The 17,313-nt window shown below is 44.6% G+C and overlaps 1 protein-coding gene across 1 annotated transcript in view; it reads right to left on the bottom strand.

Moving 5' to 3' along the window:
• Positions 1-229: 229 nt before the first annotated feature.
• Positions 230-17,313, bottom strand: part of LOC143960916 (uncharacterized) — a 614,677-nt gene continuing 597,593 nt past the window's right edge. Inside the window, exons 101-102 of the mRNA XM_077469935.1 lie at positions 2,433-2,603; positions 230-689 (exon numbers count right to left, since the gene is read on the bottom strand). Of these exons, the coding sequence (XP_077326061.1) occupies positions 670-689; positions 2,433-2,603 (191 nt within the window). The 3' untranslated portion in view covers positions 230-669. The remainder of the gene's footprint in view (positions 690-2,432; positions 2,604-17,313) is intronic.

The following is a 17,313-nucleotide window of genomic DNA, read 5'->3' as shown; positions in this document are numbered from 1 at the left end:
AAGCATAATTAAAATCACTGTTGATGAAAAAACTATTGTTTTTAAAAGAACAGGAGGAAAATCAAAATCTTCTCTGTGGGGACAAAGACAGCATTTAATATTTGACAGAATATCTCCATAATGGGGGGCACGGAAAGAGAATACACCACATGAGAACCAACACTATCATATCAATGTAAATTTAACATAAACAACCAAATGCTTAATTTAAAAACAAAAAAAACACCTATTAGGAGGTTTATACATTTATTAAAAAAACAGCGTGATTTGACTTTTCTTATACAGTTCTGTGACATTGCAATGTCACCAATGAAATGGCTTCAATATAATTTACAGCATCATCATCATCACATGTATACAAAAATATAAAACAAGTAGTAAACAACCACAGGTTACAGCTGCTTTGTGCTTAGTACTGCACTGTACACAGAATACTGTTTTTTTCTGTGCTTCCACTAATCTTGTGTGAATTTCACATTGTGCACAGACTTTTGCAACCTTAGCAATCCTTATTTATCTCCCCCCAGCACTACACACATACAGTCACACTGGTTGAAATCAGCAGAAATAATAATAAAAAAAAATCTTCACTTTGACATGCATGAAAAATGCATTATCTTCTTAGCAGTTCATACTGGTAGCTTTGTGTGGTATAATATGGGAACATTATCACCTTTCTGGGGAAGGATCTGAAAGAAAAGATATGTTACAAATTAGTTCACTGGGTATGTCCCATTTTCTTTCTTTTTTTTATTACAACTCTTCTGCTCATTCATGCTATTAAAGCGATTTTTTTTTTTTTTTTTTTTTTTTTTACTAACAAACATGTTATACCTGCTCTGTGCAATATTTTATCACAGAGCATCTCGGATCTTGCTCTTCTCGGGTTTCTCGCCGCTCCTGGCTCCTCCCTCCTGCCAAGTTCCCCCACAGCAAGCAGCTTTCTGCGGGGGCACCCAAGCAAGCATGCTCCCGAGCCATGGTTCTGAGTGTCCATTCACACACAGAGTTGCAACTGGGCCCTGCCTCCTCTTCCTCTCCATCTCCTGATTAGCTCACTGGCTGTGATTGAAAGCAGCAGGAGCCAATGGCCCCTGCTGCTGCCAAAAGCCAGTCAGGAGTGTGAGTCCCTGGAGAGGCAAGGCTCTCTTGGACATCGCTGGATGGAGAGGGGGCTCAGGTAAGTATTGGGGGGGGGCTGCTGCATACAGAAGGTTTTTTACCTTCATGCATAAAATGCCAAAAAAAATAAATGATAGTGTAAACTCAACATTTTCATATCTGCCATTATCTCTTGGTATACAATTTACACAGTTTATTATTTGTGAATCTGTTGTAAAGTTTCTTACCTTGAGATCTGGCCAGAAACAACAGTTTACCTTTCAGGTTGACAACGTTAAGCCATTTGTCTTATTATAACCAGCAGCGTTGTCAGCCTTCTATCTCAACTGCTTCAGTTGGCCACTGGGCTGCCTATCAAGTCTGCAAGTACCATGCTGCCTTACAATCAGTAATGTTGTTGGCCTGCCTTGCACACTTCTTCATTTGACCACTGGGCTGTTAGTCACAAACAATAACTTACTTACAAAAACTGTATACAGTGAGATATGAAGATCTGAATTATACTTAAAGATTTAAATTTTCTTACATTGGAAGTATTTTTTTTATTATACAGAGATGCCAGTGTACACACATTACATTAGCAAATCTAAAAATGCATCAGACACACATAAATCACTGAATGACTGCGTGGACGCCATGGCCCGTTTTTAATATTTCAGATACAGGAGATGAAAGCAATTTAGTCACATAGGATTATAATTTGTGAAAGTATGGCATCTTACTGGTCAGTTAGAGCCCCCCATCTCCCACCACACACACACCTTCCAGAATTATGTATGTATTTGATTTTTTTCAGATGAAGAAACAACTCAGAAAAGTGTGAAATGTTTACGTTAAAGTTACATGTTAATTATACATTCGTATAAATATTTCCTAAGGACATACTTGTCATAATCATATGTCCTTTTTATCTCATGTGATTATAGAAACTGATTCTATTGCTGTTCTGTGTTAAGCAGAAATATTTTTAGCAGATGTTGGAACAACATGAAAGACAGCTTCCATGTATTAGCAGCTAATGCACAGAACAGGAGTGGAATTAAAGTCAGTGGAGCAAATGGGATCAGTCAAACCAGAGGCACAGGGGGACCTTAAAATGTCATTACAGAGACATGCCTATCGTTCATGACCCAACTGCAGCATAGACCTATGTTATCTAAAGTAATGAACTAGCGCTACACTCATTGCTCCCAGCAAGATGCACTTGAGGGAGGTCACAGCATAATGTTGGTATTAAATTGTGGCTAGGTGTTGGTAAAAGAAATTTGGTGTTGTTTTGATATTAGTTTTAGTTTTTTGCATAAGCTCACCTGTTTTATTTTTACATATCTGTTCACACTTCTGCCTGGTTTTGAAGCGATTATGGTTTCCTCCACATCCGCCGTAAACAAATGGTCGACAATCATCAGCTTGTAAATGGTAATACCAAAGTAATATATAATCTGAGCAAAATCCTTCATTCATGGGTAGCTGACAGGGGTCTGTAAAGAAAAAAAAGATATGCATATGCCTTTTTACTACATAAAATGTACAAATATGTTAAAACTAATTGACAGATTTTATCTCTGCTGGTATTTTCCATGTGTGCTAAAACTAGTATTTTTTTCAAACTTTCATGAACTTGCTAAAGCGGTCAACTTTGAGCAATGCCACAGGGAAGTCTGATTTACAAGCATGACGCGCATGAAACAATTCCAGCCAAGTTCAGCAAGTTAAATTCTCATCCTCATATTGAGGACGGCTAATTTCTAAGCACCTTTCTCTTGGTTTTCTGGTCTGGATTAGGGATGAGCCGAACACCCCCCAGTTCGGTTTTCACCAGAACCTCAGAACGGACCGAAAATTTGTGCAAACTTTAGAACCCCATTAAAGTCTATGGGACTCAAACGTTTTAAATCAAAAGTGCTAATTTTAAAGGCTAATATGCAAGTTATTGTCCTAAAAAGGGTTTGGGGACCCGGCTCCTGCACCAGGGAACATGTATCAATTAAAAAAAAAAGTTTTGAAAACTACCGTTTTTTTGGGAGCACTGATTTTAATGATGCTTAAAGTGAAAAAAAAAACCTGAAATATTCCTTTAAATATTGTGCCTGGGGGGTGTCTATAGTATGCCTGTGAAGTGGCACGTGTTTCCGACGTTTAGAACAGTCCCTGCAAATGACATTTTTAACTGAAAAAAAGTAATTTAAAACTGCTTGCGTTTTTAATGTAATGTCTGATTCCTTCCATATGGATGAAAATCATTGAGAAAAATGGCATGGGTAGCCCCCCTGCCCATTACCAGCCCCTTTGGGTCTTGTATGGATATTAAGGGGAACCCGGTACCAAAATAAAAAAAAAGGAAAGGCGTGGGGCCCCTAAGCCCTATATACTCAGAACAGGCGGTGCAAACAAGACAGGGACTGTCTAGGTTTGTTGTGTTAAGTAGAATCTGTTTGTAATTTTGAACTGGTACATTTTTAAAGTGTAGCTCCAGTCAAAAAATCTATTTTTAAGCTTTTTGGAAAAAATAGGGAAGGGTTATCACCCCTGTATAATTTTTTTTTTTCCATCTCACTTCCTGTTGTCTCCTTCCGTTTGCAAGTAGGAGACGTTTGTAAGTTGGATGTTTGAAAGTAGGGGCCTGCCCTATATGCTCTGCAGAAATGGCGGAACAAGGTGTTGGTTTTGCCACAACACTGTAAGCCCTCAAAGTGACTCTTGATGGGCGCTGGAACATGCCATTGTTGAACAGTGGTAGAAAAAATGGGCGTTTCAGGTGGTGGTGCTGGTGCTGATGCCATAACACTGTAAGTCCTCACAGTTACTCTTGGTGCTCACTGGAACAGGCCCTGCTATGAAATATCATATCAAGAATTGTAATTACATGCACCTGTTAAATAGGGGCAGAAAAATTGTGCCTTTGCGCACTGGTGCCACGTGTCAGGGCTGGCTTAGCCCTTCCTCCTCTGGGCTGGCCACTCAGCTGTCGGCTAATTGCCACCTCTCTTCTATTTCCACAGTTTCCAGCTGTTTCCGATGATGCTCGTCTGACCTACCTATTTAAAGCCTTCCTGCTCACTTTTTCATTTGCCTTCGCGTTGGTCACATCACAGGGAACCATCACACCTGGCTTCTTATCCTGCTTGCAGTTGCTCTCCTTGGATCCCTGACTTCCAGCGTGGCTGATTACCCGATCTGGTTAATGAACTTTGGACTGACTGACTACCCGATCTGGCTACAGGACTCTGGCTATGCTTGACTACACTTTTTTCTATTTACCTTTTTATTTTTATTAATAAACAAGTGTGATTTGATTGTACTTCTGTCTCAATCTGTTTCATGGTTTCTGACACCACGACACTGCAACACCTCACAGAAACTCTAGTTGGAGAGCAGGAATGTGCCCTGCTGCAAAGTATTGCATAAAAAAATTGTAATTACACACCCCCTGTTAAACAGGGGCTGAAAAATTGGGCCTTGGCCACTTACTGAGAAAAATGTTCTTCCAAGCTATCAGCAGGATCATTGAGGAGGAAGAGGATAGTCACTCAGCATAACAGGATAGTCACTCAGCATAGGCAGTCTTGAAGGGATCGGACATTTCAAAAAAAATTATTCGGTTACATCAGCTTCAGGTGGTTGATAGCTGGTGGTGATCCAAGACTGATTCATTTTTATGAAGATCAGTCAATCAATCGAGTCGGTGGACAGACACACCCTGTGATCAATTACAAAGCCTCCAGCAGCACTGAATTTGCATTCCGAAAGAACGCTGGATGCAGGACAGGTCAGTAGCTCAATTGCATTCTGTGTTAGCTCTGGCCAGTGATCCATCCTCAAGACCCAGTAACCCAGAGGATTTTCGTTAGGAAAGGTGTCCAAGTCTGATCTTGCCCCTAGTTATTCCTGCACCATGTAAATCAGACACTGGCGATGGTTGCTGGAACCGATCATACCTTGGGGCTGTGGACTAAAAAAAATTTCTGAACGCATCAGTCAGACGACCACCTTCTCCACCGCTCCTTCTGTGACTGACCGAAGCCCCAGCAACACGTTGTCCAGGACCAGGAATTTGTAACCTCCCAGTCTTTGGTAACGCGGTGTACAGACCTTTCTGCAAGGCCTCCCGAAGATGTCTCATCCTCTGCGACGGCAAGATAAGGTCTTCAATCTTACCCTTGTACCGTGGATTAAGGAGAGTTGCCAGCCAGTAATGATCCCTCTCCTTGATCCGCTGAATACGAGGATCCTTACGCAGGCTTTGTAGGATCAGGAAGGCCATGCAGCGTAGGTTAGCTGAGGCATTCGGTCTGGAGTCCTCTGGGTCACTAAGGACGTCATGATCCGCAGCCACCTCCTCCCAGCCACGTAGAAGTCCACGGGTATCTTGGGACTGTAGATCATTCCTAAAAGACTGCTGCTGATGCTGAGTGCCAGGCTCCACCTCCATGCTGACACAATCCTCCTCCTCCCCTCCCCCTCCCCCTCGTTCTCTTTCTGTGTGATTGGCGGGCCAGCAGGAACACTGTCTGGATAAAGGGGGCCTTGAGAGGCAAGGAAGTCCTCCTCTTCCTGCCTCTGTTCTGCCTCAAGTGCCCTGTACATTATTCCATGCAGCGTGTGCTCCAATAGGTGGAAAAGAGGTACAGTGTCACTGATGCATGCACTGTCACTGCTCACCATGCTCCTCAAATGGTGACACGACAGTGCATGCATCCCTGATCATGGCCCACTGGTGTGGGGAAAAAAAAACAAGCTCCCTGTCCTGTTGCCGTAGTCGCACAGGTACTCATTGATGGCCCTCTGCTGCATGTGCAGCCACTGCAGCATGGCCAACGTTCAGTTCCACCTGGTGGGCATGTCACAGATTAGGCGGTTCTTGGGTAGGTTCAATTCCTTTTGCAGGTCAGCCAGCCGAGCACTGGCATTATATGACAGGCGGAAATGCACATAGGACTTTCCTGGCCTGCCTCAGGACATCCTGTAAGCCCGGGTACCTGCCCAAGAACCGCTGCACCACCAAGTTAAGGACGTGAGCCACACAGGGCACATGGGTCAGTTGTCCCTGTCGGAGGGTGAAGAGGAGGTTGGTGCCATTGTTGGAAACCACCATTCCTGGCTTAAGCTGGCATGGTGTCAACCACCTCTCAGCCTGCCCCTGCAGTGCTGACAGAATATCTGCCCCAGTGTGGCTCCTGTCCCCCAAGGACACCAGCGCTAGTACGGCATGGCATCTTTTTGCCTACGTACTTGCGTAGCCACTTGAACGACTACGGAGCACTGCTGGTTCCGAGGACAAAGCACAGGAAGAGTCCATAGAGGAACACGAAGAGGAGGGGGTGGAGGAGAGAGGTGTGTCACAATCACCAGTAGTAGCATTTTGAAAGCGTGGTGGAACAACCTCCAGCACTACCGCACCTTGTCCTGCATCCTTCCCAGCAGCCAGAAGAGTCACCCAATGTGCCGTGAAAGATAATGTCCCTGCCCATGCCTGCTGGACCATGAGTCAGCTGTAATATGCACCTTACCGCTGACTGCCCTGTCCAGCGAGGCATGGACATTGCCTTCCACATGCCAGTAGAGTGCCGGAACTGCCTTCCGTGAGAAAACGTGGCATTTGGGAACCTGCCACTGAGGAACCGCACACTGCACAAACTCATGGAAAGGGGCCGAGTCTACCAACTGAAAAGGCAGCAGTTGAAGTGCTAGAAATTTAGCCAAGCTAGCATTCAACCACTGGGCATGTGGATGGCTGGGTGTGAACTTCTTTTGATGGTCCAGCAGCTGGGGCAGGGAAATTTGCCTGGTACAATCGGACATTTTTTTTACCGCTAGCAGATTGCCCGCAAATACTTGGATGTGACACCTAATTCTACACCTTCATTCCTCTCAGTGGAGTTTTCAGAGAGGACTGAAGGTATAGTTGGGTTGGAGATCCCAGCTGATGAGGAGCAAGGAGATGTCTGCTTTGTTCTTTGGTGTGGGTCTTTTAGGTACGCTTGCCAACGAACGTTGGCAGTATGCTGCAGCTGGTGGAACATGACTGCCAGATTGCTGTCTTTCTTGGGCATCCCCTCTCTCTGGGCTCACGTTACTGCATTCCTCTAGCTGGGGATCATTATGAGAGCCTTCAAAATGCTGGGCATCCTCCTGGAGCATGTACCCAACACTGTGCTCAAACTGTTTGGGGGACTCCTCAGGAGGACGTGATGGGGCTAGGGAAGGAGTGACTGATGCCATTGAGACAAGGAAAGAGGCTGCGTTGGCAGCTGCTTTGCCAGTACCCTGAGCCTGGATGAGAGAGGATGAGGAGGGTTTGGCCATCCACTCTATCAAGTCTTTGGCGTGTTACGGCTCAACATGTCCAGCTGCCGAAAATAAGGACAATCGCTTCCCATGGCCACGTGCTGATGAGAATGCACCGCGTCCACGACTATCACTGTTGCCTCTAGACACAGAGCCTGCTTGCCCTCTTATTGGCTTGTGACTGTTTGGCTCTCCTTTTTGGCATTCCAGACATACTAATGGCCTGCAGAGAGATGTAGCTGCACAAAGCTGGGACATATATACTGATTATACTGCAGCTAGCAGAATCAACTGTCTGCCTGTAGTATTATTACTATGAGAACACCAGCAATTGGGGTAGCTTTAGGTGCACACTGTGCAGATGACACAATGCACCAACTGTAATTACTGGAGCTGCCTGCGGATAGAGTCAGCAGAACACCAGCAATTGGGGTAGCTTTAGGTGTACACCATGCAGATGACACAATACACCAACTGTAATTACTGGAGCTGCCTGCGGTATAGGATCAGAAGAACACCAACAATTGGGGTAGCTTTAGCTGTACACTCAAATAAGAACACAGTGCTATAAAAAGCTAGGAGGGTGCTGCTCACCCCAAGTAGATACAAATAGAACTAGTTCCCCCACAAGCGGGGTTTTTAGGCAGCAGGAGACAGTAATAGAAGCCAATAGAAGTAGTGTAAAAGGTATTTAATAATAATAATTGGTAAAAACAAACATGAGCTTCACCTGAACAGTTGGATAACAGACAAAATCATGTATATAAAGTACATATGATGTCACATGGAAGTAAAATAACAGACACAACTATGTTACACTGTATGAGTAGATAACAGTGAGAGCATAGAGCTAACGCGTTTCGACCCCAGAGGGGGTCTTCTTCAGAGATGGTGGTCTGTTAAAAGAAAAACAAAATTACACTGAATAAATAAATCCGGTGTTATGCATATTAGGGATTACCCAATATCAATTTAAAAATGGTTTACCCAATAATGTACTTCCAGGTAGGTAAGATGGATTATAGTGCTTCAAAAGAAAGGTTCTCCCATAAGGCAATATCCCAATTTCCTTTACACATCTTGAGTGGTACTTGGTCCGTATGTATTGCCAAGATGCCAGACGGAAGTAGAGGCAGCGTCATACACCCACTGACGTGACTCACGGGAGGTCACACTATTGCCTTGCCCCCCAGAGGGGGAAACTCCGGTGGGGTAGGTACGAGTGAGGGTACATCGAAGATATGGCGGGTCACACCTGCAGCAAAATCCCAACAGTGGCAAAAAATTAATTAATTTAAATGATTGAAAGCAAGGATTATTTAGTGTTGGAGACATGGAGTGCATACGTACTATGGGGATAATAGTATCATATCCCCATTATGTATGCCAAGGGTTGTGCACATGTGCACATATACATATACACACTTGCACCCCCAATTGCCTAAATGTCCACATAACATGCTTTCTAAAACCCAGACATAGAGAGAAAGAGGAGGGGGGGGAACAGAGAAACCACGCCTGGGAGTCCAAGAAGCCTAAGAAAAAAAAAAAAATAAAAATTTTAAAAATGGCCTGGAGTGAGTGGGTGTGCAGATGTGTGTCAGTGTGTGAGCTATAATATACAGGGGGACGGGGGAAAGAGAAAAGGTGGAGAAGAAAAAGAGGAATAAAGGTGATGGGAAGTGGAATGTGTGGAAGCGGTATGGGTATGCGCTTAAACAGAGAAAGAAAAAAGTGCGCAAAGAAAATAATGAGAAAGTGAAAACATAAATAAGTAAAAATATAAGCGGGTCATACAACAAACAAACAAAAAGACACCGCATGTGAAAATGTGCAAACACAAGATGCGCTAAACTAGGTGACAGTGGTGAGGGACATAATCAATAAGAGTGTCAAGTGCATAGTAATATATACATATAAAAAAAGTGTGTGAATGTGGTGTGTGGGAAAATACCACACCGGTGTATTAGCGTCATTGGAATAGCCAGGCGGGTGGTGAGGTTATTACCTGAATTGTAGGACCTAATAGAAAACTGTTCCAGAAGGTAAAGATGAGGGACGGCGACTTAGGCGTTAAACCACAAGTGGTAACTGGCGCAGCCCCTGCAACGTATTTCCTGAAGTCCGATCTGTAAATTAGTTTAGATCAGTCCTCATATTGAACAGCCAATAATAAGAATTTGTTTTGGTGCAGTATATCACCAAGTGTAGGTCAAGTACAAAGGGAAAATAAGTGCTCACCTAACCACGGGTACAGGTTTCTTTCCTCCTGGATGAATATACACCTCCTATGAATGAAGGTTCGTATATAAAGCCTGGAGATTGGCTGCAGGTGCAAACGCCCACCAATCAGTCGGCGTATCCAAACGTGTTGGCTGCCTGAATAGGATCAGCCTCGTGTGGCCGCCCCGGCGTCCTGGAAGGCCGGAAACCGGCCCCGAAATTTCGTCACTTCTGTCGCAAAAACGTGGCGTCACAACGTCGCGCACGTCCGCTCGATCGAACGGACGCGCGCGAAGTGTATATCACGCACGTTCGCCCAAACGAGCGGACGCGCCCGAGGTACGCGCCCGGAAGTGTCCAAGGATGCCACCGGCAAGGGAATGCATGTCCACCATCCCTCCACAAGGGGGGAGGGGGAACCAATGGAGAGGCCTGTCCGTAATATACAGGCAGAAACCCCTCCTGCCCTTGCCGGGGAGTCAGAGCAGGGGGCAGACACATTAGCCCCTCCCTCCCTCCGCAACTCGGCAAAGGACCATTAGAGATTTCGAGGGAAGAGAGACATATTCTCACCGGAAGAAAAAAAGTTGTTATAAAATAAAGATTAATATTAAGCGATGTCAAAAAGCCGAGACTAGCCAGATACCCCCTAAGTACCCACCCAGGATCTTCTAGAGGAAAAAAAAAAAAAATAAAAAAAAAAAAATTAAAAAGGAGGTTGTGCTCGTGAAAGGGAAGAAGATCCAAGGGTGGGGAAAAAAGAGAGGTAGGTGGCAGGTCGGGGCATACCATCACAAAAAGCCAAGTGGAATTCACCAATCAAGTTGTATAATTCCATAGTACTCTTCAAAGTTTAATGGCATCTATTGTCATGTAAATATAAGTCTCTATCAAGAGCCTGAACGGAGCAAATATGCAAACTATAGTAAAATGTACATCAATTGAAACGCATGACAGTTAAACACATGGTTTTTCTGGGTAATTATTGGTATAAGGATACATTGCATATACAAAACAATCCCAAATACTCTGTTGACGGATACAGAAAAAGAGCCTGAGATATAATGATGAAGGGAAAAAGGGGGGGAAAAAGGGGGAGGCCCGGGTAGGGGAAAGGTAAGGCCCCCAATGTCCATTAGATATCCGATTGTTACAAATAGCCTCGATATTGCGATTAGGTTCCCCTTGGAATATCGGGGCATCCCTTTCTCTCCCACTGCGTGACCCATTGTCACATGTGGAAGTGCCTATGTCATCGGGGAATTTGCATGGAGCTTCCCCAAATGCAAATGCCTCCTGTGCATCTGTATGCAGATCCCGACCGTTCTCGGGTCTCCCTGTTGGGGTGTTACCGGTAATGCGTTTTTTAGTATTACCTTCAGGGGAAACTTTATTGCTACGGTTCCTTTTAAACTTTCCCCGTAATTTTTGCACCTGTTTAGTTGGTTTATTAGGTTTAGACAGGTCCTTGAGTTTATTTGTGTTCTTATTGGGAGGATGTATCTTTCCATTAACATTCTTTTTGGATTGTGTGTTAATAATCCATTTATAGGCTCGTCCCTCTGAGAAGGCAAATTTATCCCTCCAGTATTTAGATTCCTTTTTGCGTAAAATATTTTTATTATTATAGATAGATAAGTCATCCCGGAGTTTAGTCCGGGTTTCTACAGCTAGGGTATGTGACGCATAGGGTTGTAAGGCCATTTCCAAGGTGTGAATCTCCTTGTCGAGGAGTTCAATCTGCCTGGTGTACTCCCTGACAAGGATAGTCGTCATTTGCAAGCATTTAGGTTGGCTTCCCATTTTGTTTTACATTCATTGCTAATTAGATCTATATTTGGAAAAATTTGGACCCTGAGACCCAATGGGTTAGTCTTTTCATTCTTATATCTTTCGAACGATTTGATGTGCCAAAATAGTGCTGATTTTCTTTCAAGTGTTCTCATTAGTTTGAAAGTCAAAGTAGTAATCTCAGTATCAACCCGATCATTTTTCTCAAATTCCATTTCATACCCTAACATCAACAGATCCCAATCATTACCTTAAAACATATTCTTATTTACCATAACAATGTTTGCATAAAAATATACATATAAGGACAAATCAATTCCTCAATGTTAGTTGTGCTAGGCCAAGCTCATGTTTAACCCTCCTGTGTTCAATTCGGGGGAAAGAAAAGGAAAGGGATCGTATGAAGAGGAAAGAAAAAAGAAAAAGAAAGAGAAAGGAGGAAAAGGAAAAGGGTGTTTATCCACCCAGTCTGATTAACAATCAAATAAGAACACAGTGCTATAAAAAGCTAGGAGGGTGCTGCTCACCCCAAGTAGATACAAATAGAACTAGTTCCCCCACAAGCGGGGTTTTTAGGCAGCAGGAGACAGTAATAGAAGCCAATAGAAGTAGTGTAAAAGGTATTTAATAATAATAATTGGTAAAAACAAACATGAGCTTCACCTGAACACTTGGATAACAGACAAAATCATGTATATAAAGTACATATGATGTCACATGGAAGTAAAATAACAGACACAACTATGTTACACTGTATGAGTAGATAACAGTGAGAGCATAGAGCTAACGCGTTTCGACCCCAGAGGGGGTCTTCTTCAGAGATGGTGGTCTGTTAAAAGAAAAACAAAATTACACTGAATAAATAAATCCGGTGTTATGCATATTAGGGATTACCCAATATCAATTTAAAAATGGTTTACCCAATAATGTACTTCCAGGTAGGTAAGATGGATTATAGTGCTTCAAAAGAAAGGTTCTCCCATAAGGCAATATCCCAATTTCCTTTACACATCTTGAGTGGTACTTGGTCCGTATGTATTGCCAAGATGCCAGACGGAAGTAGAGGCAGTGTCATACACCCACTGACGTGACTCACGGGAGGTCACACTATTGCCTTGCCCCCCAGAGGGGGAAACTCCGGGGGGGTAGGTACGAGTGAGGGTACACTCCATGTCTCCAACACTAAATAATCCTTGCTTTCAATCATTTAAATTAATTAATTTTTTGCCACTGTTGGGATTTTGCTGCAGGTGTGACCCGCCATATCTTCGATGTACCCTCACTCGTACCTACCCCCCCGGAGTTTCCCCCTCTGGGGGGCAAGGCAATAGTGTGACCTCCCGTGAGTCACGTCAGTGGGTGTATGACACTGCCTCTACTTCCGTCTGGCATCTTGGCAATACATACGGACCAAGTACCACTCAAGATGTGTAAAGGAAATTGGGATATTGCCTTATGGGAGAACCTTTCTTTTGAAGCACTATAATCCATCTTACCTACCTGGAAGTACATTATTGGGTAAACCATTTTTAAATTGATATTGGGTAATCCCTAATATGCATAACACCGGATTTATTTATTCAGTGTAATTTTGTTTTTCTTTTAACAGACCACCATCTCTGAAGAAGACCCCCTCTGGGGTCGAAACGCGTTAGCTCTATGCTCTCACTGTTATCTACTCATACAGTGTAACATAGTTGTGTCTGTTATTTTACTTCCATGTGACATCATATGTACTTTATATACATGATTTTGTCTGTTATCCAAGTGTTCAGGTGAAGCTCATGTTTGTTTTTACCAATTATTATTATTAAATACCTTTTACACTACTTCTATTGGCTTCTATTACTGTCTCCTGCTGCCTAAAAACCCCGCTTGTGGGGGAACTAGTTCTATTTGCTTTAGCTGTACACTGTGCAGGTGGCACAATACACGGACTGTAGTTACTGCAGCTGCCTGCAGTATAGGATCAACAGAACACCAGCAATTGGGGTAGCTTTTGGTGCACACTGTGCAGATGACACAATACACCAACTGTAATTACTGGAGCTGCCTGCGGTATAGGATCAGCAGAACACCAGCAATTGGGGTAGCTTTAGGTGCAAACTGTGCAGATGACACAGTACACCGACTGTAATTGCTACAGTTGCCTGGAAATAGAAGCAGCAGGACACCAGCAATTGGGGTAGCTTTAGGCGTACACTGTGCAGGTGGCACAATACACCAACTGTAATTGATACAGCTGCCTGTGGTATAGGACCAGCAAAACAACAGCAATTGGGGTAGCTTCAGGTGTACACTGTGCAGGTGGCACATTATGCCGACTAACTGCTACAGCTGCCTGTGGTATAGGACCAGAAGAACACCAGCAATTGAGGTAGCTTCTGCTGTACACTGTGCAGGTGGCACAATACACCGACTGTAACTGCTACAGCTGCCTGTGGTATAGGATCAGAAGAACACCAGCAATTGGGGTAGCTTCAGGTGCATACTGTGCAGATGACACAGTACACCGACTGTAATTGCTACAGCTGCCTGTGGATAGAATCAGCAGAACACCAGCAATTGGGGTAGCTTTAGGCATACACTGTGCAGGTGGCACAATACACTGACTTTAATTGCTACAGCTGCCTGCGGTATAGGACCAGAAGAACACAAGCAATTGGGGTAGCTTCAGGTGTACACTGTGCAGGTGGCACAATACACCGACTAACTGCTGCAGCAGCTGCCTTTGGTATAGGATCAGGAGAACACCAGCAATTTGGGGTAGCTTTGGGTGTACACTGTGCAGGTGGCACAATACACCAACTGTAACTGCTACAGCTGCCTGTGGTATAGGACCAGAACAACACAAGCAATTGAGGTAGCTTCTGGTGTACACTGTGCAGGTGGCACAATACACCGACTGTAACTGCTACAGCTGTCTGTGGTATAGAATCAGAAGAACACCAGAAATTGGGGTAGCTTTAGGTGCATACTGTGCAGATGACATAGTACACCGACTGTAATTGCTACAGCTGCCTGTGGATAGAATCAGAACACCAGCAATTGGGGTAGCTTTAGGCATACACTGTGCAGGTGGCACAATACACTGACTGTAATTGCTACAGCTGCCTGCGGTATAGGACCAGAAGAACACCAGCAATTGGGGTAGCTTCAGGTGTACACTGTGCAGGTGGCACAATACACCCACTGTAAATGCTACAGCTACCTGTGGTATAGGACCAGAAGAACATCAGCAATTGGGGTAGCTTCAGGTGTACACTGTGCAGGTGGCACAATACACGGACCGTAATTGCAATAGCTTAAAAGTAAATTCAGACACTGTCTCTCCCTCTCTCTCTGTAAGCAACGCAACACACTACGCAAGGCCGCTGCGCAGGTGGCCTTATATAGTGTGGGGCGTGTACTAAACCCCCTGAGCCCTAATTGGCCACAGGCATCCTGCCCGTGGGCAATTATGGCTCTCTTTGCTGATGGTGCTTTGTTTGGCCAAGCATGCAGGTCATAGTGCATGCTTGGCCAATCATCAGCCAGCAATGCACTGCGATGCCGCAGTAATTTATGGGCCGTGAGCGGCACTCGAATTTGGCGCGAACGGCCCATAACGTTCGGAACTCACCGAAGGGGCGAACAGCCCATGTTTGACTCAAGCACGAAGCTCATCTCTAGTCTGGATATTCACAATTAACATTTTTATAGTTGTAGCTGTGTAGTTGCCACTAGTAATGAACATCCACCAAATCGCTCCGCTGCCAGACTCCCATATATCATTTGCAGTAATTTGCTGTGTTTTGTAGACATGTGCAGAGTAAAATATTTCGTTTCGGAATTTCGTTTTCGTCTGAAAACTTAATTTAGTTACTCCCGAAATTCGTTTTTATTTATTTCGTTTTTCGTTCAAAAATTGCATTCGTCCGAAAATCCACATGAATCACGGTCGAATCTGTCTTTGAAGGCTTATGGTGTCTGTCGAATGTATAAAGAAGATTCGACGGAGCTAGTATATAGCATACTTTAGAACCCTATTAAAGTCTATGGGACTCCAACGTTCAAAATCTAAAGTGCTCATTTTAAAGGCTAATTTGCAAGTTACTGTCCTAAAAAGTGTTTGGGGACCTGGGTCCTGCCCCAGGGGACATGGATCAATGCAAAAAAAAGTTTTAAAAACGGCCGTTTTTTCGGGAGCAGTGATTTTAATAATGATTAAAGTGAAACAATAAAAGTGTAATATTCCTTTAAATTTCGTAGGGGGGGGTTGTCTATAGTATGCCTGTGAAGGGGCGCATGTTTCCCGTGCTTAGAATTGTCCCTGCACAAAGTGTCATTTATGCAGGAAAAAAAGTCCTTTAAAATCACTCGCAGCTATAATGAATTGTCGGCTCCCGTAATACAGAGAACACTCATTGAAAGTCATTGATAAAAAAATAAATAAATAAATTAAAAAAAAAGCGTGGGGGTCCCCCAAATTCAATTACCAGGCCCTTCAGGTCTGGTATGGATATTAAGGGGAACCCTGCCTCAAATTTAAGAAAAAATTTGACGTGGGGTTCCCCCTAAATATCCATAACCAGACCCTTCAGGTCTGGTATGGATATTAAGGGGAACCCCGCGTCAAATTTAAAAAAAAATTGACGTGGGGTTCCCCCTAAAAATCCATACCAGACCCTTTATCCGAGCACGCAACCTGGCAGGCCGCAGGAAAAGAGGGGGGGACGAGAGAGCGGCCCCCCCTCCCTCCTGAACCGTACCAGGCCACATGCCCTCAACATTGGGAGGATGCTTTGGGGGTCTGTGACCCCTCAAAGCACCTTGTCCCCATGTTGATGAGGACAAGGGCCTCATCCCCACAACCCTGGCCGGTGGTTGTGGAGGTCTGCGGGCGGGGGGCTTATCAGAATCTGGAAGCCCCCTTTAACAAGGGGACCCCCAGATCCCAGCCCCCCCCTGTTTGAAATGGTAAGGGGGTACAAAAGTACCCCTACCATTTCACAAAGAAAGTGTAAAAAATGTTTAAATAAAACAAACACACTTTTGAAAAATTCCTTTATTAAAAATAAAAAAATAAAAAAAAGATTCCAGCGGCGGTAATACAGTCTTGCTATCCAGCGACGGACGGTCATATCTCCAGCGATGTCTCATGTCATCCAGCGCAGCTCAGCATCCTTCTTCTGTCTCCGTGTAGGAGACATTGCAGGCATTCCGGCGGCTGACGTTTGTTATATACGGAGGGCGGGGCCACCCGTCACCTGACCCCGCCCCCCTCTGACGCAAGGGGAAACCCGGGGTTCCCCGTGACGTAGGGGTGACCCCGCCCCCCTCTGATGTAACGGAAACCTGCCTGTGTTACATCAGAGGGGTGCGGGTCACCCCTACGTCACAGGGAACCCCGGGTTTCCCCTTGCGTCAGAGGGGGGCGGGGTCAGGTGACGGGTGGCCCCGCCCTCCGTATATAACAAACGTCAGCCGCCGGAATGCCTGCAATGTCTCCTACACGGAGACAGAAGAAGGATGCTGAGCTGCGCTGGATGACATGAGACATCGCTGGAGATATGACCGTCCGTCGCTGGATAGCAAGAGTGGATTACCGCCGCTGGAATCTTTTTTTTATTTTTTTATTTTTAATAAAGGATTTTTTCAAAAGTGTGTTTGTTTTATTTAAACATTTTTTACACTTTCTTTGTGAAATGGTAGGGGTACTTTTGTACCCCCTTACCATTTCAAACAGGGGGGGGGCCGGGATCTGGGGGTCCCCTTGTTAAAGGGGGCTTCCAGATTCTGATAAGCCCCCCGCCCGCAGACCTCCACAACCACCGGCCAGGGTTGTGGGGATGAGGCCCTTGTCTTCATCAACATGGGGACAAGGTGCTTTGAGGGGTCACAGACCCC

This window comes from Lithobates pipiens, unplaced genomic scaffold (assembly GCF_037356315.1).
Source record: "Lithobates pipiens isolate NorthernLeopardFrog02 unplaced genomic scaffold, aLitPip1_a1.2 Scaffold_8, whole genome shotgun sequence".
Classification (NCBI taxonomy): Eukaryota; Metazoa; Chordata; class Amphibia; order Anura; family Ranidae; genus Lithobates; species Lithobates pipiens.
The sequence above is the reverse complement of the archived record's forward strand: the minus strand, read 5'-3'. Positions and strand labels throughout refer to the sequence as shown.